The sequence below is a fragment of the Lepisma saccharinum genome, chromosome 3 (genome assembly GCF_977018435.1).
Source record: "Lepisma saccharinum chromosome 3, izLepSacc3.1, whole genome shotgun sequence".
Lineage (NCBI taxonomy): Eukaryota > Metazoa > Arthropoda > Insecta > Zygentoma > Lepismatidae > Lepisma > Lepisma saccharinum.
The window spans coordinates 101,168,656-101,190,040 of NC_139231.1; the positions used below are offsets into that span (position 1 = coordinate 101,168,656).

A 21,385-nucleotide genomic window follows, 5' to 3' on the forward strand; every position below is an offset into this window, starting at 1 on the left:
AAGACGTAAATATATTATCTTCCCCATTTATTCCCTTTGTCGTAGATAATCTGAACTCATTGGTTTTTTGCTTCCAGTGCTCTAGTCTGTTTCTGAAGTTGCCGTGTTTAACGATTTTTTGCACTGAACTGCCTCTTTTTTTTTGTGACATTGCGTCATATGTATCAAAAGAACGAAAACGTCCATTAATTTTGATTGTCTAAATTTCTGTCGGTTGCTCAGAACTTCAGCAATTGTTGACTCAATTTGATATCCTGCCCTGCCTTAGGTTTCGCTTTTAGAGACATCTTCCATGAATTTGCGACTGTGTTCATCCCACGAAAATGAAGGCAACATAATGGTGATTGTCGATTAACATGGACACGAGGATGGACTAACAATTTTCTGAATAATTTCGTTGGCTTCTTAAATTTGATATTTGCATTGTTGGAAAAATTGCTGTTTGCATACAACAATCTTGTTTATTTCTACTTTACAAATTTGTTACGCGTGCTTTTTAAAAAACAAAAATTAACTCAACTGAACTAAGCAACGACGACAAAGCAACGCAACAACGCAGAATCGCTCCCCGTGACACCTGTCACGCGGATTAAACATTACATGAATTATAATACGGTCAGGATAAGTGCCTACAGTCGGAGTTACCGAGAATAAACCTAGGAGGATTTGATTTTAAGTACCTGAAATGACGTTACATAATACTACGGTGGTTCAGAATATACACATACTATATTAAAGCACAGATAAATAAACAGTACATCTTGCCCTCATTCTCTCTCTCTCTCTCTCATTCATACACACATTCCATGGCATATTGCGACAATATGACAATTACAAAGGTTAGATTAATTAATACTTTGACTATACTCATGCTATTTCTTGGCTACATTGCCCTTTACAATTTACCGTTGATGGTTTTAAGTATAACGTGAATAATTGTTCCTTGTGAGAACCCCCTTTTATCTTTTCTGAAGGTATAAATATATTTCAATGAACTATTGTTTGCTATTAACATAAACTCTGATCTATAACATTGATTAGTCCGCCGGAATAACGATGTCTAGGTATACCATAGCACTGATTTAAGTTAAGTAATGATTTGATTTACGCAGATTCGCCGTAGATTGGCGTCATCTCTCTCACACACGCACATGGTTGGATCTTATCTTCGCTGCATTCCCTCTGACCTGGGTCGGGTGAAAGTGGTCCTACAGTTTTGGAAGACGTCCGCACTCCAGTGTTGTACTTCGCGATTATCCTGGTTGACGAAAGTGGATCAGTCAGCAGCTCCATCTGGCATCATCGGATCCTGGCTTCACTCGTTCACTTCGCAGGGACGTCCATAACGGTACACGTACACTGTCGACTCCATACGACAACTAGCGCAGTAATAGGTCAGTCCTTCGCGGTCACTCGTAAGTAGAGATACGTGGCTTGGGCGATGAGACGAACATACGCAATGAGCCATTCGCGGTTTCACATGGACACACATGGATATTAAATGTTATTAACTTTAGTATTGACTGTTATGCACTTCGGTATTAACTTTTCTATCAATTGTTATTAACTTCTGCTACTTCGGACGATTGATACAGGTGGACGTGTCTGGCGTTATCCTCACATAACCACACGTATGTGCACGGATGCGTTGACGGCGAGGGGGGAAAACGACCCCCTGGTTCTACTCTGTTCTACTCCATGGCTCTAAAACACTCACTCGAGGAAAAACAAATCCAGATCTCGGGTCCGATTGCGACTCGCAGCTAGGTTGCGCGTAGCTCACACTCCGGTGGCGATTCTAGGCAAACTGTTTCTCGCTATTCCAAATCATCCCTTTTATTCAAGATTTGAACGTGGTGACGCTCTAGCCTCTGTGTTTAAGTGTCTATTTATTGTTTCTGGTGCTTTGACCGTTGTCCTCCTATCCTGGTCAACGCTCAGTCCGGTCCTTAACCTCTGGTAGCAGCCCCTCGTGCAGAGATTAGGCTAAATCCTCCGCTATTGTGTCAGGCACGGACAGAGAGCGCTATCTCAGTAGAGTATCGTCTTCATTGTATCCAGCGATGGATCTTTAATAATTCATAACTCCCGTAGTTCTGTTCTGATTAGGCTCAAATCTTGGAATCAGTACTTTCATGATGTGGTCTTCCGCTGGTTAAAATCTCATCCAATTCGGTCCATTGGTTTAGAAGTTGCTGTTTTCCTGCTATTCCCCATATGAATGCATGTAAATCCGGATTCGGGCGAAAAACGGTGGTTGAGCAAGTTAGTGTTGGCTAAGGCAGTCGCTAGACACCTTTATTCGCGACGGAGTTTAATATTACCAATTGTAATTAATTCTTAATAACGGGCAATTAGGTTAATTACCTGTTACTCAATATTTGACCGTTATAAATTGAATTCTCCCTTTGTGGGATATCGATATTGGAAGAAGAATAAATAAAAGAGGAGCAGCTAGAGGTTGATATGTGACCGAGTCAGACCGGGCACCTCAGAGACACACGTTCAAAATCCAGGTACATACTATGTGCTTCTTCACCGTGGCTAGATGCCCCAATCCTCAAAGAAGAAATAACCGTCAATATTCATTTGGATCTCCTGAGATTGTTTGCCTGCTTGGACATACAAATTCCTGCACTTGCCACTTCAGATCCGGCTGTCCAGGCTGGTACCTTTCCACCGGATGTAGTTAAAAACTTTTCAACATTATTTCTCCTTTAATACAATCAGCAGCAAGTTAATGGAATTTGTAAGGTCTGCAATCCAAACCGATGAGAAGATCCTGCCGCTGTAACATACCCCTTTTGCATCTTGTAATTTTTATTAATCATTCAACAATATTAATAAAACACAAACGCAGGTGACAAATATTAAATTACATCATAATCTTCAATTAAAATTCAGCTACAAATCTACAAGAATATTTTGTTCTCGTGAATGAAAGTTATTGCTTCATGTGAACCATGCCTTAGAATGTCTTCCTTATTTCTTCTCCCCCCCCCCCCCCTGGAATAAAAAGTTCTGCAGCTGTCCATCCATAAGTTGAACCTCGTTCCTAATTATTATTATTATTATTATTATTATTATTATTATTATTATTACTGGACTATACTGATATGGAACATGAGCATTAACAAGGGTTTGTTCTCTTCTAGGTGACGACTACATGCTGGTGCCTCCTGATGGTGGCTGGGGCTGGCTGGTGCTGGCGGGCAGCATGCTAGTGAACGTCCTGGTTCCTGGAATGGTGAAGTCCTTTGGGGTGCTCTTCGTCGAGTTCCTGGAAGTGTTCGACGCAACGCTCGTGGAGGCTTCGTGGATTCCTGCCCTCTGCTACTTCCTCTACAGTTCACTAGGTAGCGTCTTTCAGAGTCCACTTGTTCTTAGCTGCACTTAACTTCAATGCGAGAGTGTGAGAATTGTGTCACAATTTCTCTTTAGTCCCAAAATTAACGGCAGAAGCGGGAAGGAGACACGCACTCGATCATTCTGGTCGTTAACGTTTAGTCGAGCTGTTATCTCGCAGATCAATCTCTGTAGTTCATGAGAACGTGTCCTTTTTTTGCAGTCGTTTTAAGAAACCTAGCAAGTTTTAAATTTGCATGTCTGGAGGAACAAGTTATGTTGGCAAATTTGCGATACTTTTTCTCCTGTTTTGCTTTGGGGGTTCTGGGTTGCGGAGAGCAATAACTTCAAAAAAGAAGACATTCGCTGCAGGCACTGCGTCATTTAAACAGTTGACTGGTCGTGGAGAAAAGCTGTGCCCTGAAACTGTAATATATCGCTTGTAACAAAGTGAAACTACCACTTCGCGTCAAATAAATTTTGTTCTTCACGTCCTTTGCAATTTAATCCTATTCAGTCCAAGCGGATTGGATATTTAGCACGTGCAAATTACTAACAAAACTTTAACTGGAAACTGACTGTTCACCACATTGTGACATGTTTTCTTGCACTCAAGTTAAAAATCCGGTAAAACAATTCAATTAGTCATTGACCAACTTATTTTTATCTAGTTTTTTACAGTACTTTGAACTAACATTACAGTAAAATTAGTTATGGGTAACTTGAAAAATGTTTTGTTATGCATTTCAGTCACATAAATGATGTAAGTTTTTTCTTGTGAGTATTTTAGTAATGAACATAATTGAGTCAGTCATTAATACATTGCGCATGCTTGTCTTTGTGTTTATAGTGTATTCTTCTTGATAGATACCAAGCGTTGCAACTTTTACACCCATAATAATAAAGTCTCATATAAAAACCTTTCAGTCGATGACTAACGGCATCAGCAAAGGAAACAACTGTGAGTCAGGTGATTGCAACACGAATCATTTATCAGTGTACAACCACACACAGGAGCAGCTATGAGGTAAGGCGCTTGACTCTGATAAAAATATTTTCTTTTTCTGCATTAGGGGTTCTCTCACTGCCAGAGATAAAATACTCTGTTTCCTCTTGGTGGAAAACGTTTTGGAACATTTCAGTTTCTTGAAGTGTGTACGCCATATCCGCAATCATTGCAAAATTACACTGTATCTTCATCTATTAATATGATGACCATGATGGGGTCATGGATTTTCTTTTAACAAAACAATGTTGATCCAACATAAATTAACCCAACCTAAAAGTAACCTAACCTAAACTATCCTATCCTAACTTAATCATACCTAACCTAATCTAATATGAGGTTATATAGGAAAACGATAACATGCTGTTCAAATTTTATGTACACTCGCCTCAATTAGTACTCCGGTAGTTTGTTTCATTATACAGCATATTTGCAGAAGATACAATTCAACATACAAGGGTATGAATATACGCTGTATAAAATACAACTTATTACTAACTTTATTGACCCTGAACGTACAACAACAATATAAAATAAAAAGTTATATATGGGGCCTCCCCGATGGCGCAGTGGTAGCGTCGTCGCCTTGTAATCAAGGGGTCCGGGTTCGATACCCGGTGGAGGCACATGGCACAGTGGTTCGGATCCCACTTTAAACTGTAGGTCCAGTCCCGATTAGTCTTTCTGTGCATAAAGTGAACTTAAAACAACAATTCAAATCAATAAAAGTTAAATATAAAATTTGGATTAAATTATTTGACAACGACTGGATCTAATAGAATATTTTAGTTTCCTCTGGCTAATATCATTAAATTAATTTAGTAAGTGCTTATTTTCGTTGGCATGTTCCATTTCGGACACCGAAAAATTCAAACTAATCAAAATATTTCCACTTAAAATGTATTTGCTAATGAAAATGGCTGCGCAATCTAAATTAACCACGGTGCCCGTCCGCAAACCTCCAAATTTGGAGGCGGGAAACAAAGGCGCCCTCCCCCCGCCCCCCTGTTATATTGTATAATTTCTCACCAGCACTGGCGAGAAAGAATTTTCTTTTATCGCAGTGGAAACCCGAATAAAAATCCTGCTCGGGTAACAAGTCGCTCCATCCTTCCAATCAGTGCCGGAGCTACAACCCGCAAAACTCCGCAGTGGGTGGGGGGGGGGGGCGGAGACAAGTAAGCCTTTAGGGGGCCCTCAGCCATTGACATAGTAGAGGGTTCGTACATGCGCATATAAAAAATAAACGTAGTTACTCAGAGGTACAGAAACGAGTACAATACCACAGCTAAAGTTAAAGTTCCCTGTGCATGTAGCACCGTGCCATGAAGGCACGTTTAGGATATGTGGGGGCAGGACCCCACATATTTTCGATGCCGGACATCTTGGAGGTGATGTGATCAGCACCACGCTCCGGCCGCATTTACACCCCCCTTACGAAAAATGTCCCTCTTCCCGCAAACAGAAAGAAATCAGTATGTATGCTTTACTTAGCTTTACCCCCCAAATCTCTTAACAAATCGGCGCCTATGCACATCACCCCCTTCCCATTTTAAAAAAAAATTGAGTTGAATTCAATATGGCGGCCACTAATATTGTGGACATCTACTTGGAACACATCAACGTGGTTCCCCCTAAGCCTAACTTGTTTCTATCAATTGTACCCAGCCTAACTCCTTTACCTTTTACACGGGGTGTTAACGGACTTTTGAAACACCCTGTAGACCCTCGTATGTGAGTTTGTCAACATGAGATCAAGAATTACACACAGACATTATATATGTGTAATATATATATATATATATATATATATATATATATATATATATATAAATATATATATATAATGTGTGTGGGTGTGTGTGTGTGTGTGTGTGAAGGTAGGTAGAGGGGGCCTTTGGTAAAATTGGGGGGGGAGCAAGATTTGTAGATCCGGCACTGCTTCCAATCCAAACTCGAGAGCAGCCCCATGTTGTAATTCAAGTTTGGATGCTGCACGGGTGACAGTCATCTCTCAGCTGCTCTCAATTCTCACCAGCAGTGACGAGGAAGAATTCTGTGTTATCTATCAATCACAGTGGAAACCTGAAGAAAAGTCATGTTTCCGGGTAGTTGCCAGCTCGGACCGTATCTTGCAAACTTCAGGGGAACTTCTCGCGGCCCGGCATAATTGACGCCAGGGCACGGCGGTTGAGAAACACTGCTGTAAGTGCCATGGCCTGCCAGAAGGACCTTTCATTGGGTGACGCGTGGTCTGAGCATCGACTCCCATGACTTTCAAGATCGGAGCCCGCTACTTCGTCCTTTCCCAATTGTCCTCAAGACGTTGGGTCAACGCCGATATTTCGGGTGCTCCCACGGGAAATCGAACGCGGGGTCGCTATCACTAAAGGCGAGAGCGTGAACCATTTGGCTACGCAGGAGCTCGAGGAAAGAAACTGTACTTTGACTATGACCGAATTGAATATGTCATCAATCAGTTCCGTTTTTAAATGAAGACACCAGGTTTCAGAAACTAAAAAAAACATTCCCCGCCACCGCCTCCCCACTGACTTCGATGCCTTAGGTCCTGAAAGTAGCAACGGGACATCTGAGGTAACAAACTGGCAATAATAATTGCTGGTGACGTGAATCGGTCGATTTCGTCGCTCGAAGCGGTGGGAAGGCAGCAACATGTCCTCCTGATTCGTGACTTGACAGGAGAGGGTTTCTGTGAAACTGGAATAAGGTCTGCCTTGACACCGTTGAGCCAAGAAACCGTTTTCATCATGGTTGATTGTTTGCAGGCTATTTTCCAGATGTGACACCTGCAACTAAAAGGCCTTAGGTCTTAGCACTTTCGCTCTACTTACGTACACTCAGCTCACTTAGTACTCCGGCAGTTTGTTTCTTTATACAGCATATTTGTAGAAGATACAATTCAATCTACAAGCATATCAATATACGCTGTAAAACACACCTTATTACTGAATGCGTTGACCCTATACATAAGTACTTGCAATTGTACTCTTCCAGTCAATTGGGGATGGCACTGGGACCGAGACTACCTTTTCGATAATCGAGACGAGAACGAGACCAGTCCCTTCGAGACTTGTGGTGACGAGATCGAGAACGAAACAGACTTCCGTAAAGTAGAGACGAAATGGCTCTTAGTGTCTGAGACTCTCTTTCCTTCACGTTGGAGACTTTCGTAAGCTACAGTATGTACCAAAAATACTCTGCTATTTATTCAGACTGTGGACATGCATCTCCGGTGGTGCAGCGGTAACGTCGTCGCCTTGTAATGAAGGAGTCCCGGTTTTGACACCCGATGGAGACACATAGTCGTTCAGATCCCACGTTAAACTGTAGGTCCACTCCCCATTAGCCTTACTGCACATAAACTGACTAAAAACAAAAACGCAGACTGTGAGCCTGGACACCGTGGTTGCATACATTTATGATTCGTATGCTATACCGAGTTTAGAGTCCAGATTTCTATTAGTGGAAATAACAAACAATTTTAACATGAAATTACTAAATAAATTTTCATTTTCACACAATTCTCATAATTTATAATAGTTACAGCACCATTTAATATGCATACATTGTTCTTTAAAGTAGTATTTAAATTCAAATGGAGTGAAATGAAATATTCATTTTTTTTTTTTTACTTGAAACTTGAATATTGCTTGTACAAATTTGTCATAATTATAATGTTATTCTAACATTGCTTTAATTTGTCTGTGATATTCAAATAGGAACTTTTATTAAAATATTTTGTAAACAAAAGTGGATATTCATTCATGAATTTACTTGGATTTGAAAAACATTTTAAAATATGTCTGGACTGTAAATTTTGTTTCGATTACTTTATTTGTTATCGCTTTCCCCCTTGCGATAGTTCACATTGTTCGGCGCGGTTAGTAAATTAGCACGAAAGACGATTACAAAACAAAATACTTCTAATTTAGAAAGTGTTGCTTTGAATATCATACAATGGATCATTTGAGAGCATTTTAAACACCAAGGGAGAACTTAGTTCTTTATCTCAGGCACCTAGAGGCATGTGGAAAATATGTAAAGACATTTATCCTATGTTCAATGACGTTGCGCGTAGTAATCCTAAATTGTAGTAAATGGTTAAGTTTTTGTGGCATTATATCATTTGATTTAAGTTTTTGTACGTTAAAGATCATAAAGGTTTAGAGTTTTAAGGTATGTGCAGCAAATATTATATTATTTAATAAGTGTCATTGTATAACATATATATATTTTACATAAGATTTATGGTCTTTAACGTGCATAATATTATGCAAGATGACGATTTAAATTTCAAATCAGCCAAACACGGCCAAGATGAATATACTTTTTAAACTACGACCCAGAGGAGAATAGCTGATTTTTATTTCTTCCTTTTTAATGTTGTGAGATAACTTTTTGAATTTATAGATAAATTGCTAAAATAGGCGATAAGTATTGATTTGTTGCACATGGGAAAAATGTCAGATTTTGATCTATTTATTCCATTTACTTGCAGGTAAACATGTATTTAATTGATTTTTCTGTTTCATGCGTCAAAGCAATCATGAGGTTGATGTGCCGTGTACCTGCTTGTACTGTACGTATGTTTTGGTAGCTAAGTTCTTCTTTCTCAGGTCCTGTGGCAAGTATTTTGTCAAACAAGTTCTCCTTCCGAACAGTCACCATTTTGGGAGGAGTTTCTGCGTCCGTGGGCATGATGCTTAGTTACTTTGCTGATTCTATTACATATCTGTACATCAGGTAAGCTTCAGATGCAATGTAATGTACTCTCTTACTTATATGTAACATCTAATTGGCATTTATGTATAAGTGAAACTTAGAGATATTATTTTGATTTGTGTCTGAAATAATTCATTTTATATATTCTACTGTTGTTGTGTTTTAATTTGATATTGACGACTTTAAAGTCTGTGTTTTTTATATAAGATTGAATTTACATTAAAACTTATACATCAGTCTAAAGATTAAAGTATTTACAGAGCAAGTTATCATGCAATCAAAATTAACAAAATTGGTTTCTATTCACGTCAAACGAGTAACACTTTTCAACGTGTACAGACCCTAGGTTTTGGTGCTCATTGACATCGACATCTTTATTCAAATACATTTTCCATTTTTTCTAACGTGTTAGTCTCTTCATATTTGCAACCACCTGTATTTCACATCCTCCATCTTGTTTAATTCTTATGCCTTTTATCTTTGCTCAATTCCGAAGTATCCTCTCAATGAACTATCATTTTTTACATGTTCCATTCTTCTTAAATATTACTGTGACGCATTCAAATAATTTTTCTTAATAGTTTTGGGCACTTTTTGAATTTCTATCTCATGTTCATTTTCTCATGACCACATCTCAAAAGCCTATCTTATTTCTATAATGTTTCAATGTCGAAGTTAGTTAACTTTAAAAAAATGCTATAATGGGAAATGTGCCATTATGTAGGAATGCCTAGAACCGACGGGTAAAACATATATTCCTGATGAAAAAACACAACAATCTGTTCTCCTCCGAATACACACTTTATTTTATAAAATACCTACTTTCTGTTTGAATTTCGTATTCTGAAGACAGTTTAAAGCAAAGGTTCGGTCGACAAGCCAAGAATGTAAATGGCGTATTATGCATTATTAAAATTCAAAAGGTATGAAGGAGACCCCAGTTTCTCACTGGACTTAAAAGTTACCAGGCATAATTAAATTACAGCACCTTGTATTGACATAAATTAGCATTAATCTACATAGAGAATTACTCAAGGACTTCACAAAATACTAAATGGTGGATATTTAAATTAACATTATTTCGAATAACATCATGATATATATGAAATGCCGTAATTGGTGTTACAATCGTATTTCATTTACACGGACTTTAATTCAATTATTCATTGTTATTTACACCCTAACAAAATGAAGAGTGTAAATAATAAAAATTATTGTTTATGTATCGTTATTGCACTTTTGTTTTAATTTTAAGCAACATGTATTTTTATTTTTCATTCATTTTATTTCCATTATTACGGCAATTTTATCGCAAACATTTGCTATTTTGTCATGTGTAAATAATTCACTCGCAAATGTTTTTACCCACTTTTTAGTCCATTCCTTGAGTCTTACATCAAAACTTCAATTATTAGAGTATTTAATTGTATACTGGTTATGACAACGAAGTAAATTATACAGTGTGCATTGCTGACGTTCAGACAGTCCCACAAACCGGTTGCTAGGAGACGTCAAAGAGCCACACAGTTGCAAGTGGGAAACATTTTACTGCGTGGCAAAACAACCACAGAAGGCAATAACGTGTTCATATCCTAGCGTAATTTAGTAGTCCATTGCGTCATCATACAGTATGCAAGTGTGGAAACAAATGTCTTAATAAAACGGGATTGAGTGTTGAAAAAAATTGAAAAACATAGGACATCTGGCAGTGATGTCTTCAGCATTATAGAGATTGGAGGAAGGGGGAATATTTTGACGGTTGCATTTATTATATCCTTTACACTTATCATATGAAAAAATATAAAAATATATGTTTAATAGTTACCAGGACTTTCTTGTTTGGAAGTAGGGCGAAGGTCACACAGAGTAACGACGCTTGCAAAATACGTTAAGGGGAGTTAAGAGTTGTAAAACACATATCACAGACACAAGGCAGATGGTAAAAAAAGAAGACGAAAGAAGCCGTAGAGAATGTGCGAAAGGAATAGAAATGAAGAGCAAGGCAAAAAGAGAGAGAAAAGAGAAAGATAATTGAGGAAGAGACAAAGAAGCAACACACTCACACACACACACACACACACACACAGAGAGAGAGAGAGAAAGGAAAAAATAAGGGATACGGCAGAGGCAATGAAAAAATAAGGAAGCCAGAGAGTAGATAGAAATATAAAAGAGAGAGAGAGATAGAAAAGGGAAAGCGAGAGAAAGAAAGAAAGATATAGAAAGCGAGAGAGGTGGAGAGAAAAGAGAAGTATTGAAGAAAGACAGAAAGAGAAAGAATAAAGAAAACAGGAAATGAGAGAGAAAACAGAAAAAAATAGCAGAGAGAGAGAGAGAGAGAGAGAGAGAGAGAGGAGCTTAAACTAAGAAAACAACATTGAAAGCTAGGAGGAAGATATAAGGTAAAAGTAGACAAAAGAGGTACAGACAAGGACCGAGGAAGAAGAAGAAAGCAATTTTTTCAATTTCCAAAGTCAAGGGGTGGGGGCACCACCATCCCTGCGGTCACATATGGCTCAAACCTGCATTGAAAGGGCTGAAATAAATTTTAGTTTATGGGTATGAACATCCCGTTAACATCCTGAGTAGTACTTTTGCTTAGGCACTTTATCGCTTGTCAAACGAACACAACTAGTAGTACATTCCTTGCACTTCGCCGTGGCCTTCAGTTCATTGCGTCACCTTTTGTTTCAGTCAGGAAAACCAGCACCAATTATGTGATAACACAGGAACAAAACGTACACTTTCAGCGATTGACTGGGTTTATCGTATGTTCCACATGTGCCAGCGATTTGTTTTTGTAGCTTCGAGCCAGCGTCAAACAGGAAGAAGGAATAAACACGCGGGCTAAGAAGTGCAATTCTAAATGGTATGATAGTAGGAAAATTGAACATGACTTTTTCGTTTCTGCAGCTTTGTTCCCGAAAAGCGCTTTACAATCACTTCTAATCTTTCTTTTCCTTATAAATGGGTGACCACAAAAGGTCGGTCCATAGGATCAACTTACTTACTCTGATCCTCTTTTACGTTGAGGTTTTGCATGATCTCCATTGGTCACGATTCATTGCCATCTTCCTTGCTTTATCCCATTTAATGCCCTTCTGGTCAGGGTCTTTTCAATGTTCTTGTTCCATGTTTGCCGTGGTCTTTCTTGGGGCCTTTTCTTTCCCATTCCTCTTGCTCCTGCCTCCCATATTTCTTTTGGTATTCTTCCATACTTCATTCTATTTAGATGGCCAAACCATCTCAGTTGTGCATCTATGACATTTTGTTCCACTGGTTTGGAGTTTAGTATTATCTTGATTGTTTGATTCCTAATTTGATCTTTTCCTGGTTTTCCAACTACTCTTAAATATTTCATTTCCGCTCTCTGTATCTGATGTATCTCTCTACTTGCCAGCACCTCTATAGGATCAAACTATTATAAATTCCCAATGTGTTGCACATTAGAATTCAATCATTTCTGGAGTCTCCTGTGAAAGTACATGCGTACTGGCAACCTAAGTAGCATTACCGCCCTATTGTGGAGTATGTGTCTTGCTTGCCTCATCTGTGTCACTTATCCCCAGATGAGGAAGTGCATAGGAGGGCACAAGTCTGGGGAATGTGGGTCCTACTCAAGGGCGCCGACTTTCCAAAATTTCTGTGGGTGCATATCAATGGCGGTTAGATCTGCAATTATCAAGTATTTTATACTTTAAACAACTTACATGCACAATGATTGCAAGATGCAATGATATTATCAACACGTTACTAAAAGAAAATACCACATTCATACAAATTAAAATGAAAAAAAACGTCATAAATGCAAATAATTTTAATTGTATTGCAGAAAGAACTATGCAAGGATTTTGTTGTGAACAGAAACTACAAAATGACTAATTTTATGTACCAAATAATAATAATAATAATAATGACATGTTAACTTTCAATATAAAACACATTCCTTCTTACGTCATTTGCACTTATGAATTTGTTTGCAATTTTGGTAATGAATTTGTTTGCATTTTTGGTAATGTCAATATTTTTAGTCATTTCTTTATGAACATGCAAAATTGCCAAATCATTCAATCTTTTTTGGGTCATTGTTGACCGCAAAAACGTTTTCAATCGTCTAAGTGCTGAAAATGACCGATTAGAAGTACAAGAAGTAACAGGTATAGTTAAAATCACCCGTACAAACTTCACAAATTCTGTGAGCATTTCACGCATTCGACCACTGTTTCAAGGGCGCCGACTTTCCAAAATTTCTGTGGGTGCATATCAATGGCGGTTAGATCTGCAATTATCAAGTATTTTATACTTTAAACAACTTACATGCACAATGATTGCAAGATGCAATGATATTATCAACACGTTACTAAAAGAAAATACCACATTCATACAAATTAAAATGAAAAAAAACTTCATAAATGCAAATAATTTTAATTGTATTGCAGAAAGAACTATGCAAGGATTTTGTTGTGAACAGAAACTACAAAATGACTAATTTTATGTACCAAATAATAATAATAATAATAATAATGACATGTTAACTTTCAATATAAAACACATTCCTTCTTACGTCATTTGCACTTATGAATTTGTTTGCAATTTTGGTAATGAATTTGTTTGCATTTTTGGTAATGTCAATATTTTTAGTCATTTCTTTATGAACATGCAAAATTGCCAAATCATTCAATCTTTTTTGGGTCATTGTTGACCGCAAAAACGTTTTCAATCGTCTAAGTGCTGAAAATGACCGATTAGAAGTACAAGAAGTAACAGGTATAGTTAAAATCACCCGTACAAACTTCACAAATTCTGTGAGCATTTCACGCATACGAGCACTGTTTTCTCTACTTAAAATATTTGTAATGTCTGACAAGTTGGCCACTTTTTCTTTGTTCGTTCTGCACACATCTAGAAACATGTCCCTGTGCAATGTTAGCTTGTCTTTATCAGAGTCTGTCCAATAGAACTGCAGAATTCGATCAGCACCAATTTGACCGATAGCAAAAGCTTCAAGTTGTGAAATAAGTTCCAAAACCTTTGTTTGAAATCTACGATTTTACAAATCCACAGCCAATTATTTAAAAAAATATTTGTCTGTACATTTCCTCCGGCGTTTGATACGTATAAGGATCACTACCTTCGTCGTAGCGTTCTAGCATCTTGCTTTTTCTTGGCAAAACTGGTTTATCAATGTTCAATTCCTTCCCTTTCCTCATGGTTTCATTCCACAACTCAAAAAATATATCCCTTTGTGAAGCTAAACTTGCAGACAAAGTTTCCACCAAAGTTTTGATTTCTCGGTATGACAATGATTTCTTCTGAAAAGAAGAATGAAGTTGTTCAATCCTGCTGAAAACTGAAATTAACATTTTCAGGAAAATAAGAAATCTGAATTGATGTAGGTTTGAAAAATATCCACTAGCCTTCCAAAAATTTCAAGAGAACGTCATAATTACTTTCCAACGATTGTAGTGATTTTACCCTCACACACCACCTTGTGGGACCGAATGGTCGCAAAGTCAGTCTGGGAATGTTTTTTACAACACCATCTTCGTTGTCTTCTTGTAGCGATTGAAACACTGCTAGCCTCTCTGGCGAATGTCTTCCAAATTATATTAATTCACGAAGAATCACCATTCGGTGTATTCTTTATTAGTGCTCAATATCGGCAAGTAGTTATTTTAAAACAATTGTTGACGAATGGAGTGGGCGTATTGTAGTGTGTCACTTGTAAGGAAACATCAAAGCAAGTCGAAAAGACGGGATTCTATTCACAATACAATATACTTCCATTGTTATTGTGGGGACTGCCTTTGACTTGGCCAGAGACAGGCAAGGAAGGGGGGAATGTGTTGCTTGGTTGTCTTTGCACAAACACATTTGAAACAATTATGTTTTAGAGGTTAGAAATTTTAACTTCCATCTCAATGTTTAATTGCTTACTATTTTTTGATAATGGCAAGTGAGAAATATTTATTTTATTTTGTTTATATCAAACTAAAAATCTTGTGGGTGCGGCGCACCCACAAGATTATTTATGTGGGTGCTCGAGCCCCGGAGCACCCACGTAGTCGGCGCGCATGGTCCTACTCCACTTTATCGTGGTCACCTACATATTGTCCAGCGGGACTCTCTCTCAAGCCAGTGGAAATGCAAGCAACAGAAGTTAGACAATCAACAAGAGTATCTTTATGTGCTGCTGCAAAGCAAAGGATCAGACATGGGCTGAAATGGCCATAGTTGCTAATTTTCGCCAGCATAATATTGATTTTTGGGGGTTGAAAAACATGTTCATTAAAAGTTAAATGACTCGCTTAGAAAAGGAAAATTATTATCTGTGTATCACCATGAAGGCGCATAAGGAGTATAGCCGTAGGACTTCACAGTTCCTCGATCCCGGCTTTAGCGGAGTTAACACCGCGTTCCGATCGCAGTTACCCCAGAGGCGCAACCACGAATTTTTGTCGGGGGGGGGGGATTCCAGGATGAATGTACCAATAATAATAATAACATTGTTATTATTATTATTATTATTATTGTAGTAGTAGCAGTAGTAGTATCAAATACGTTATTGTCCTCGTAAATCACGTAAAAAGGGGTAGAAGTCGGTGCTAAAGCATTTCTGTTGGCACAAAGGATATGAATTTTATTTTCAAAACATTCAATTTTACATTAATAATGGAAAACAAGCACACAAACTGTGTTTTTGAAAGACAGAAAATGCATGATAAATGCATTCCGAATAAAATTATTTTTTACACATAACATGTATAACTTGCACGTACAACATGTGCTTTACACATACTCAACATGGAGCGACGTAAAATTAAAAAAAAAATACGTGTGTAATATACCAACACTAATATTGCTAATTGCTAATATGCCCCGTAGAATCGATTTCCGTTCAAGGTTGGGGGAGGGTAATGCCCCCTGTGGTTGCGCCACTGCGTTACCCTCAAGGTACCAATTAAAGAGATGCAGTGTGAACCCCAGAGCCGTTTACGCAAGAGCATCGACAGAGAGCTCATATCTGAGTTCACCCGTCCCAGGATTTAATCCCGGAGCTTTCACAAAACCATTTTTAGAAATATTTTCTGAGAATCTCTATTGTCTTTTTCTTCATGCCACTTTCTCAATTCTTCATTTTATTCTGCACATATATTTACGACAAACACAAACATCCATGCTTTGTCCAAGATTCAAAACCAGAGTCCCCTGGTACCACTGAAGTCAGCAATGAACTGTATAACCACCACGGCTGCGTAAATGAGCTACGCAGTTGCATTACTTTTCAATAGTGTGGATTATAATATACGAATCACTTTTTCAAGTATAAAGTGTTGATCTTTCGTGAAGTGAAGTGAAGTGAACGAAAACGCTATTTTTATTTAGCTTCACCAAAGGCACCAAGTATAGTTAAGAGTTTGAACTATGGGAAATATTTGGCAGCCATAAACTGTTAATGCTATTGGCAATATTTAACGCTGTTGTAATTTATCAAAAAGCAAATTGATAAAATCGTCCCGGCTAGAGTTTGTCCGAAGGACTGGACATGGGTTTTTCAAATTAGAACACTCTCGGAGGAAACGGATCTGTCGACGATCCAATTTAGTAACAAAATAGTACCTGTACCTTCTTCCAAAAAAAATAGGTGGCTACAATGTTCCCCTGCAACCATCCGACAATGCGAATCGTAAGGAGGTAGAAAAGGATACAGGCATTTACAACACAAGAAGATTTGATTTAGTTTATTTATTTTGCTTTTTCCACTTTTGGATAATCGCGATTAACTCGAGAAGAGACGAGATTGTGCCAAGTTTTGTCTTGTCTCGGTACCATCCCTTTTAGACATCAAAATGGGGCGATAACCATTTATTCTTACGCTGGTTTTAGACGTCTAAGATGGCTTAATTTGAAGAGGCGAGGGCAGTCGTAGTTCGTTTCATGTTAATTGGCCACTTTTTGCAAGTTTTACCCTTGTCGCGCGAGGCAATCGCCCCCTCCGGCCATCGTTTCGCGAAAATATTGTGGCTTTGCTTCCGAGGAATGTGGATTCCCAAAACCGCACTTGAAGTACGCGTACCAGTGGCAAAGTATTTGTTTCAAAGTGGAAATGATGACTAAGCATTTCTCAGAGCGGAATATTCCAGTTGCGTGCCTTCGGCTGTGGCGTGTTTTGCAGAGTATCCTGAACTTTATGCTTCTCCCGAGAATGCTTCTTTGTTTATAAACATGAAATTAGAGTCCTGAAAGAAAAAAAAAAGCTGCAATATTAAGGAACAAAGGAATCGAGCTAAGAAATTTTGTTACTCATTTGATAAACAGAACAAACACATTGTGCGTCGTTACGGGTTATTTGATATTACGTCATCAGTAAGGCGATCGTAATATCCTGGCCCGAAAGTGGGACATCACAAGTTTAGTTTACCCCTTCTTAAAATACGGTTAGGTCTGATTGTAACAATACTGTTATAATAATCATCATCATTATTATTAGTATTAATGAATGATGCATTATAAACATAAATTAAATAAGAAGGTAATAATTAATATAATCTCGGCATATCTTACATATTACGTATTTATGTTCTCTCTCTCTTCCGATTAACCTTTGATGTTAGTCCTACACTGAAGTTGAAGAATACCAGATGTATTTGTCAGAACTTGTTCTTGAGAACAGCAACCAACTGTTCATAAAACTTCCCGTAAGATATACCCCACTTTTCTGACATACAACACGAGATTTGTCTTTTGAGTTTGCAAGACGCAGGACTTTGAATTATTTTTACATGTCCGTATTGAATCTACATGTATGCTTCTTCACCATGCTTATTCTACGTACAAACGCACACAAAACAATCCAACCCGCGACGCGAGCCAACAGTAAAGAACTGTCTGCTAGAACGTTCTCGACGATAAAGAAACATTTTGATTGTTATGAAGCGTTTGAAACACAGTTCATCCGTTTTACCCTAGTCATCAGTCCTTTATTTTCCCTTCGCAACGATTTCTGACTGTATCAGATCACATTTTTGGTCTTCACATTCACGAGCAACAAAGAGACAATGAGAGGGAGAAAGAAAGGGAAAAGGGGAGGAATGAAGGAGAGAGAGAGGAAGAAAGGTAAAAGGGGAGGAATAAAGGAGAGAGAGAGAGAGGAAGAAAGGGAAAGAATAAAGGAGAGAGAGAAAGAGAGAGAGAGAAGGGGGAGTCTTTTTTCTCTCTTTTTTATCCATGTATGTTTCTATTCTGTTCTCCATCCATCTCTCTCTCTCTCCCTCTCTCTCTTTCTCATAGAAGGGGAGAGAAGATAATCGTATTAACGGAGATGGGAAGAGGAGATAAGGAGATATGAACAGAGAAAATAAAATGAGAGATAATGAAACACAGAAAAAAAATATGGGGGAATTAGTGAACTTTATACAGAGAGAAAATGAAAGAAGCCGAGAGAGGAAGGGGAAAGAGAGAGAGAGAGAGAGATGAGGTTGAAAGCACAATGAAGAAGAAATAAAAAGAGGAGAGAGATAATGGAATGAGAGAAAGATAAAATGGGAGAGGAGACGGAGAGATGGCGGTGCAGAGAAAATGTGAGAGAGACAGTGGAAAGGAAGATACAGAGAGGGGAGAGAGTCAGAGGGAGAAGAGGAAAGAGAGGAAGAGACCAAGAGATAAAGGAGAGAGAGAAATAGGGACGACAATCTGAATAAAAAATTAGCACCGAATAAAACTGAAAAATTCATTTGAAGGGAAAGGTGAATCATGATCTCACATGCAAGACTGCAATTCCAGACTGTGTATACTGCAAGCCGCCCTCACGCCAATCGTGTTCTTTATGAGGCCATTGATTAGTTCCAGAAACCTCTTTGGCCTAGAAAGCAGGATGCACCAGAAGGGAAGTTCACGCAAAGTCTCTTCTGTATTATGTCAAGGCCTTTGCCAACTGCTTTATAGTTCTCACGTCTCGAAACACTATTTGATAATATCAAAATGATATTTCCATGAACTGTATCTGCCTAAATATAATGACCTGCTTTATGCATTATTTCAAAATTTCCGTTCTGTGGAAAGAATAGAAATAAGATGATGAAATTATCAGACTAATCAAGTTTGGATTTCTAGATTTCTCACAGACCAAAAGTGTATTTCTTCGGAGCAGCAATTTCAAAAATATGTTTTCGAATATTTTAAGAACATTCCTTTATTTGTTGTTATTTTTACGTTGTTCGTTTACGTTGCGTTTACGTAAATTTGAGAACGGGGACGAATTGTTGAAATACGTTATGGAATACACCCAAAGAAATGTGATTGTTTTAACAAGTCTTTGAGCTCATGACTTGGATTGATAACATGTTACGCTAGATTAGAAATAATGTTAGGACTTAGATTCTACCCAGGAATAAGTTGAACATTAAAACACAATGCTTGTACAGTCACGGACACTGTCGGCTTGTAATGAATACAGTGACTTTCAATGGAATCGTTAAAAGCCGGCAGTGTCCGTGACTGTACAAGGGCAAATCATTTATAATTGTATTAATGTGATAACAAGGGGGAACTTTTCGATAACAAGAGGTTAATAATCCAACGTCCCATCTAACCTGGAATTGTGGGTTTTAATTGTAAAAAGAATGGCAAGTAGCTCAGTGACGTGCCCAGGAATTTTGTAAGAGCGATGTGAGGTAATGGGTGCCTTTTTAGGCGAACATTGTTATACCTGTAACATTTTTATGGGCATCCCTAACGGAGGATTTTCTAACTCCTAATCACACTTCCTGGGCATGCCATAGATATTGTGCACAGCTCTATAAATTGATGTCGTTACAAATATCATGCGAAACGTCATTCATTTCGTGTAGTTTATGAACTGTTCCCAATACTTTTCACTTGTTCACGTTTTTTCCCTTCCTGTAACACTTGATTTTGCCATCTTCTCGGATTTCTGAAAGGGGCTTTCATAGTTGTGTGCGACTGAAAGCTCTCTTCCTACCCTTTGTATTTTCCCATTTGATGCGATGCGTACGTTGGCATGGCAACAGAAGGGTCTCCTCAGGGAGAGGAACGACCTTCAGCCAGCCTGTGCGTTCACTTCATTAGCCACGGCGGCGAGAGCCAAAAGCTCTGTGGCGGCTTTGTTTGTTAATCTACGTTCTGCCTGCAGTTCTTATTTTTACCCTTCTGCATATCTGGAATCCCAGTTATGCTTTTCCTGTTCCATCTGGCAGGACTGATATGCTCAACTGTCCGCCTCCAATTTTACGTCGCTCCTAGTGAAGAGTAAGTTACGAGGCAGGAAAGGCCATTGAATAGGGTGACCAGACATACTCTTTTTAAGAGTATTATACTCTTTTAGAGGTTCATATACTCTATACTCTTTTCAATTTGCAAAAATCCCCAAATATACTCTTCTCCTTACTATTTAATTTAATTCATTATTTTACTCTTAAAAATGCGTTAAAATCCACAGAAAGAAAAGAAATAATGATGGGTAAGTGGAGGTCAGTACAGGCTGGGTCAAATTTAAAAGTGGTTGTGCCTCTTATAAAAATCTTGTTTACTCTGCCTGGTACAAATGTTGATTGTGAAAGACTCTTCAGTGTTATAAAAACTTATTGCCGAGAGGAAAAAAGTATACTCCTGGTGTCAACACTCGAACAAGTAATGAAAGTGAAATTCAGTGTGGACATGACCTGTGAAGAGTTTGGACTGGCAATAAAGGACGATTTAATCATAATTTAATTACATTAGACCCATAAGTAATTTGAATCTGTAAAGTGTAATCCTTTTTTATAGCGGCTATAATGGAAGCAATAACAAATAGCTACCCTTATTTTAGTTTTATTTTTATGTTTTGTGACTGGGCACCTTCAACGTATAGACTATACTCTTTTTGGTCAACAAATATCTGGTCACCCTACCATTGAAACTCAACATATCACACGCAAAAAAACATTTCTTGTGGAAAAAAATGTGACGCTTATCTGTCAGTAGGCGGTAGCAGACTGCTTTAACTCCCCCAACCCACCGCTTCTCCAAACTAAGCAAATGCGCAATTTATTCCTGTCCAGACAAGTTAACAGACATGTCACAAGTCAAGACTTACACCTGCGTTCACAATGTGGTTCCACTTGCTCTGGTGCTGATGTAAGAGGACGGCCCAGCCGTAACGAAACAGCTGTTCAGATTATACAAACTGAACAAAATTTCGCATACACGAATGCACAGCTGATGGCCTACTAGCATTCAGTTACACAGATTGAAACAAGAATAGTTTGATATTAACCAAACTCAGTGGCGCAA

At 38.2% G+C, this 21,385-nt stretch overlaps 1 protein-coding gene across 1 annotated transcript in view; it reads left to right on the forward strand.

Annotated features, from left to right (window-relative positions):
• Positions 1–21,385, forward strand: part of hrm (solute carrier family 16 member hermes) — a 71,920-nt gene that overhangs the window by 40,508 nt on the left and 10,027 nt on the right. The window contains exons 2-3 of the mRNA XM_083119042.1: positions 3,156–3,356; positions 8,989–9,115. Coding sequence (XP_082975168.1) covers positions 3,156–3,356; positions 8,989–9,115 — 328 coding nt within the window. The remainder of the gene's footprint in view (positions 1–3,155; positions 3,357–8,988; positions 9,116–21,385) is intronic.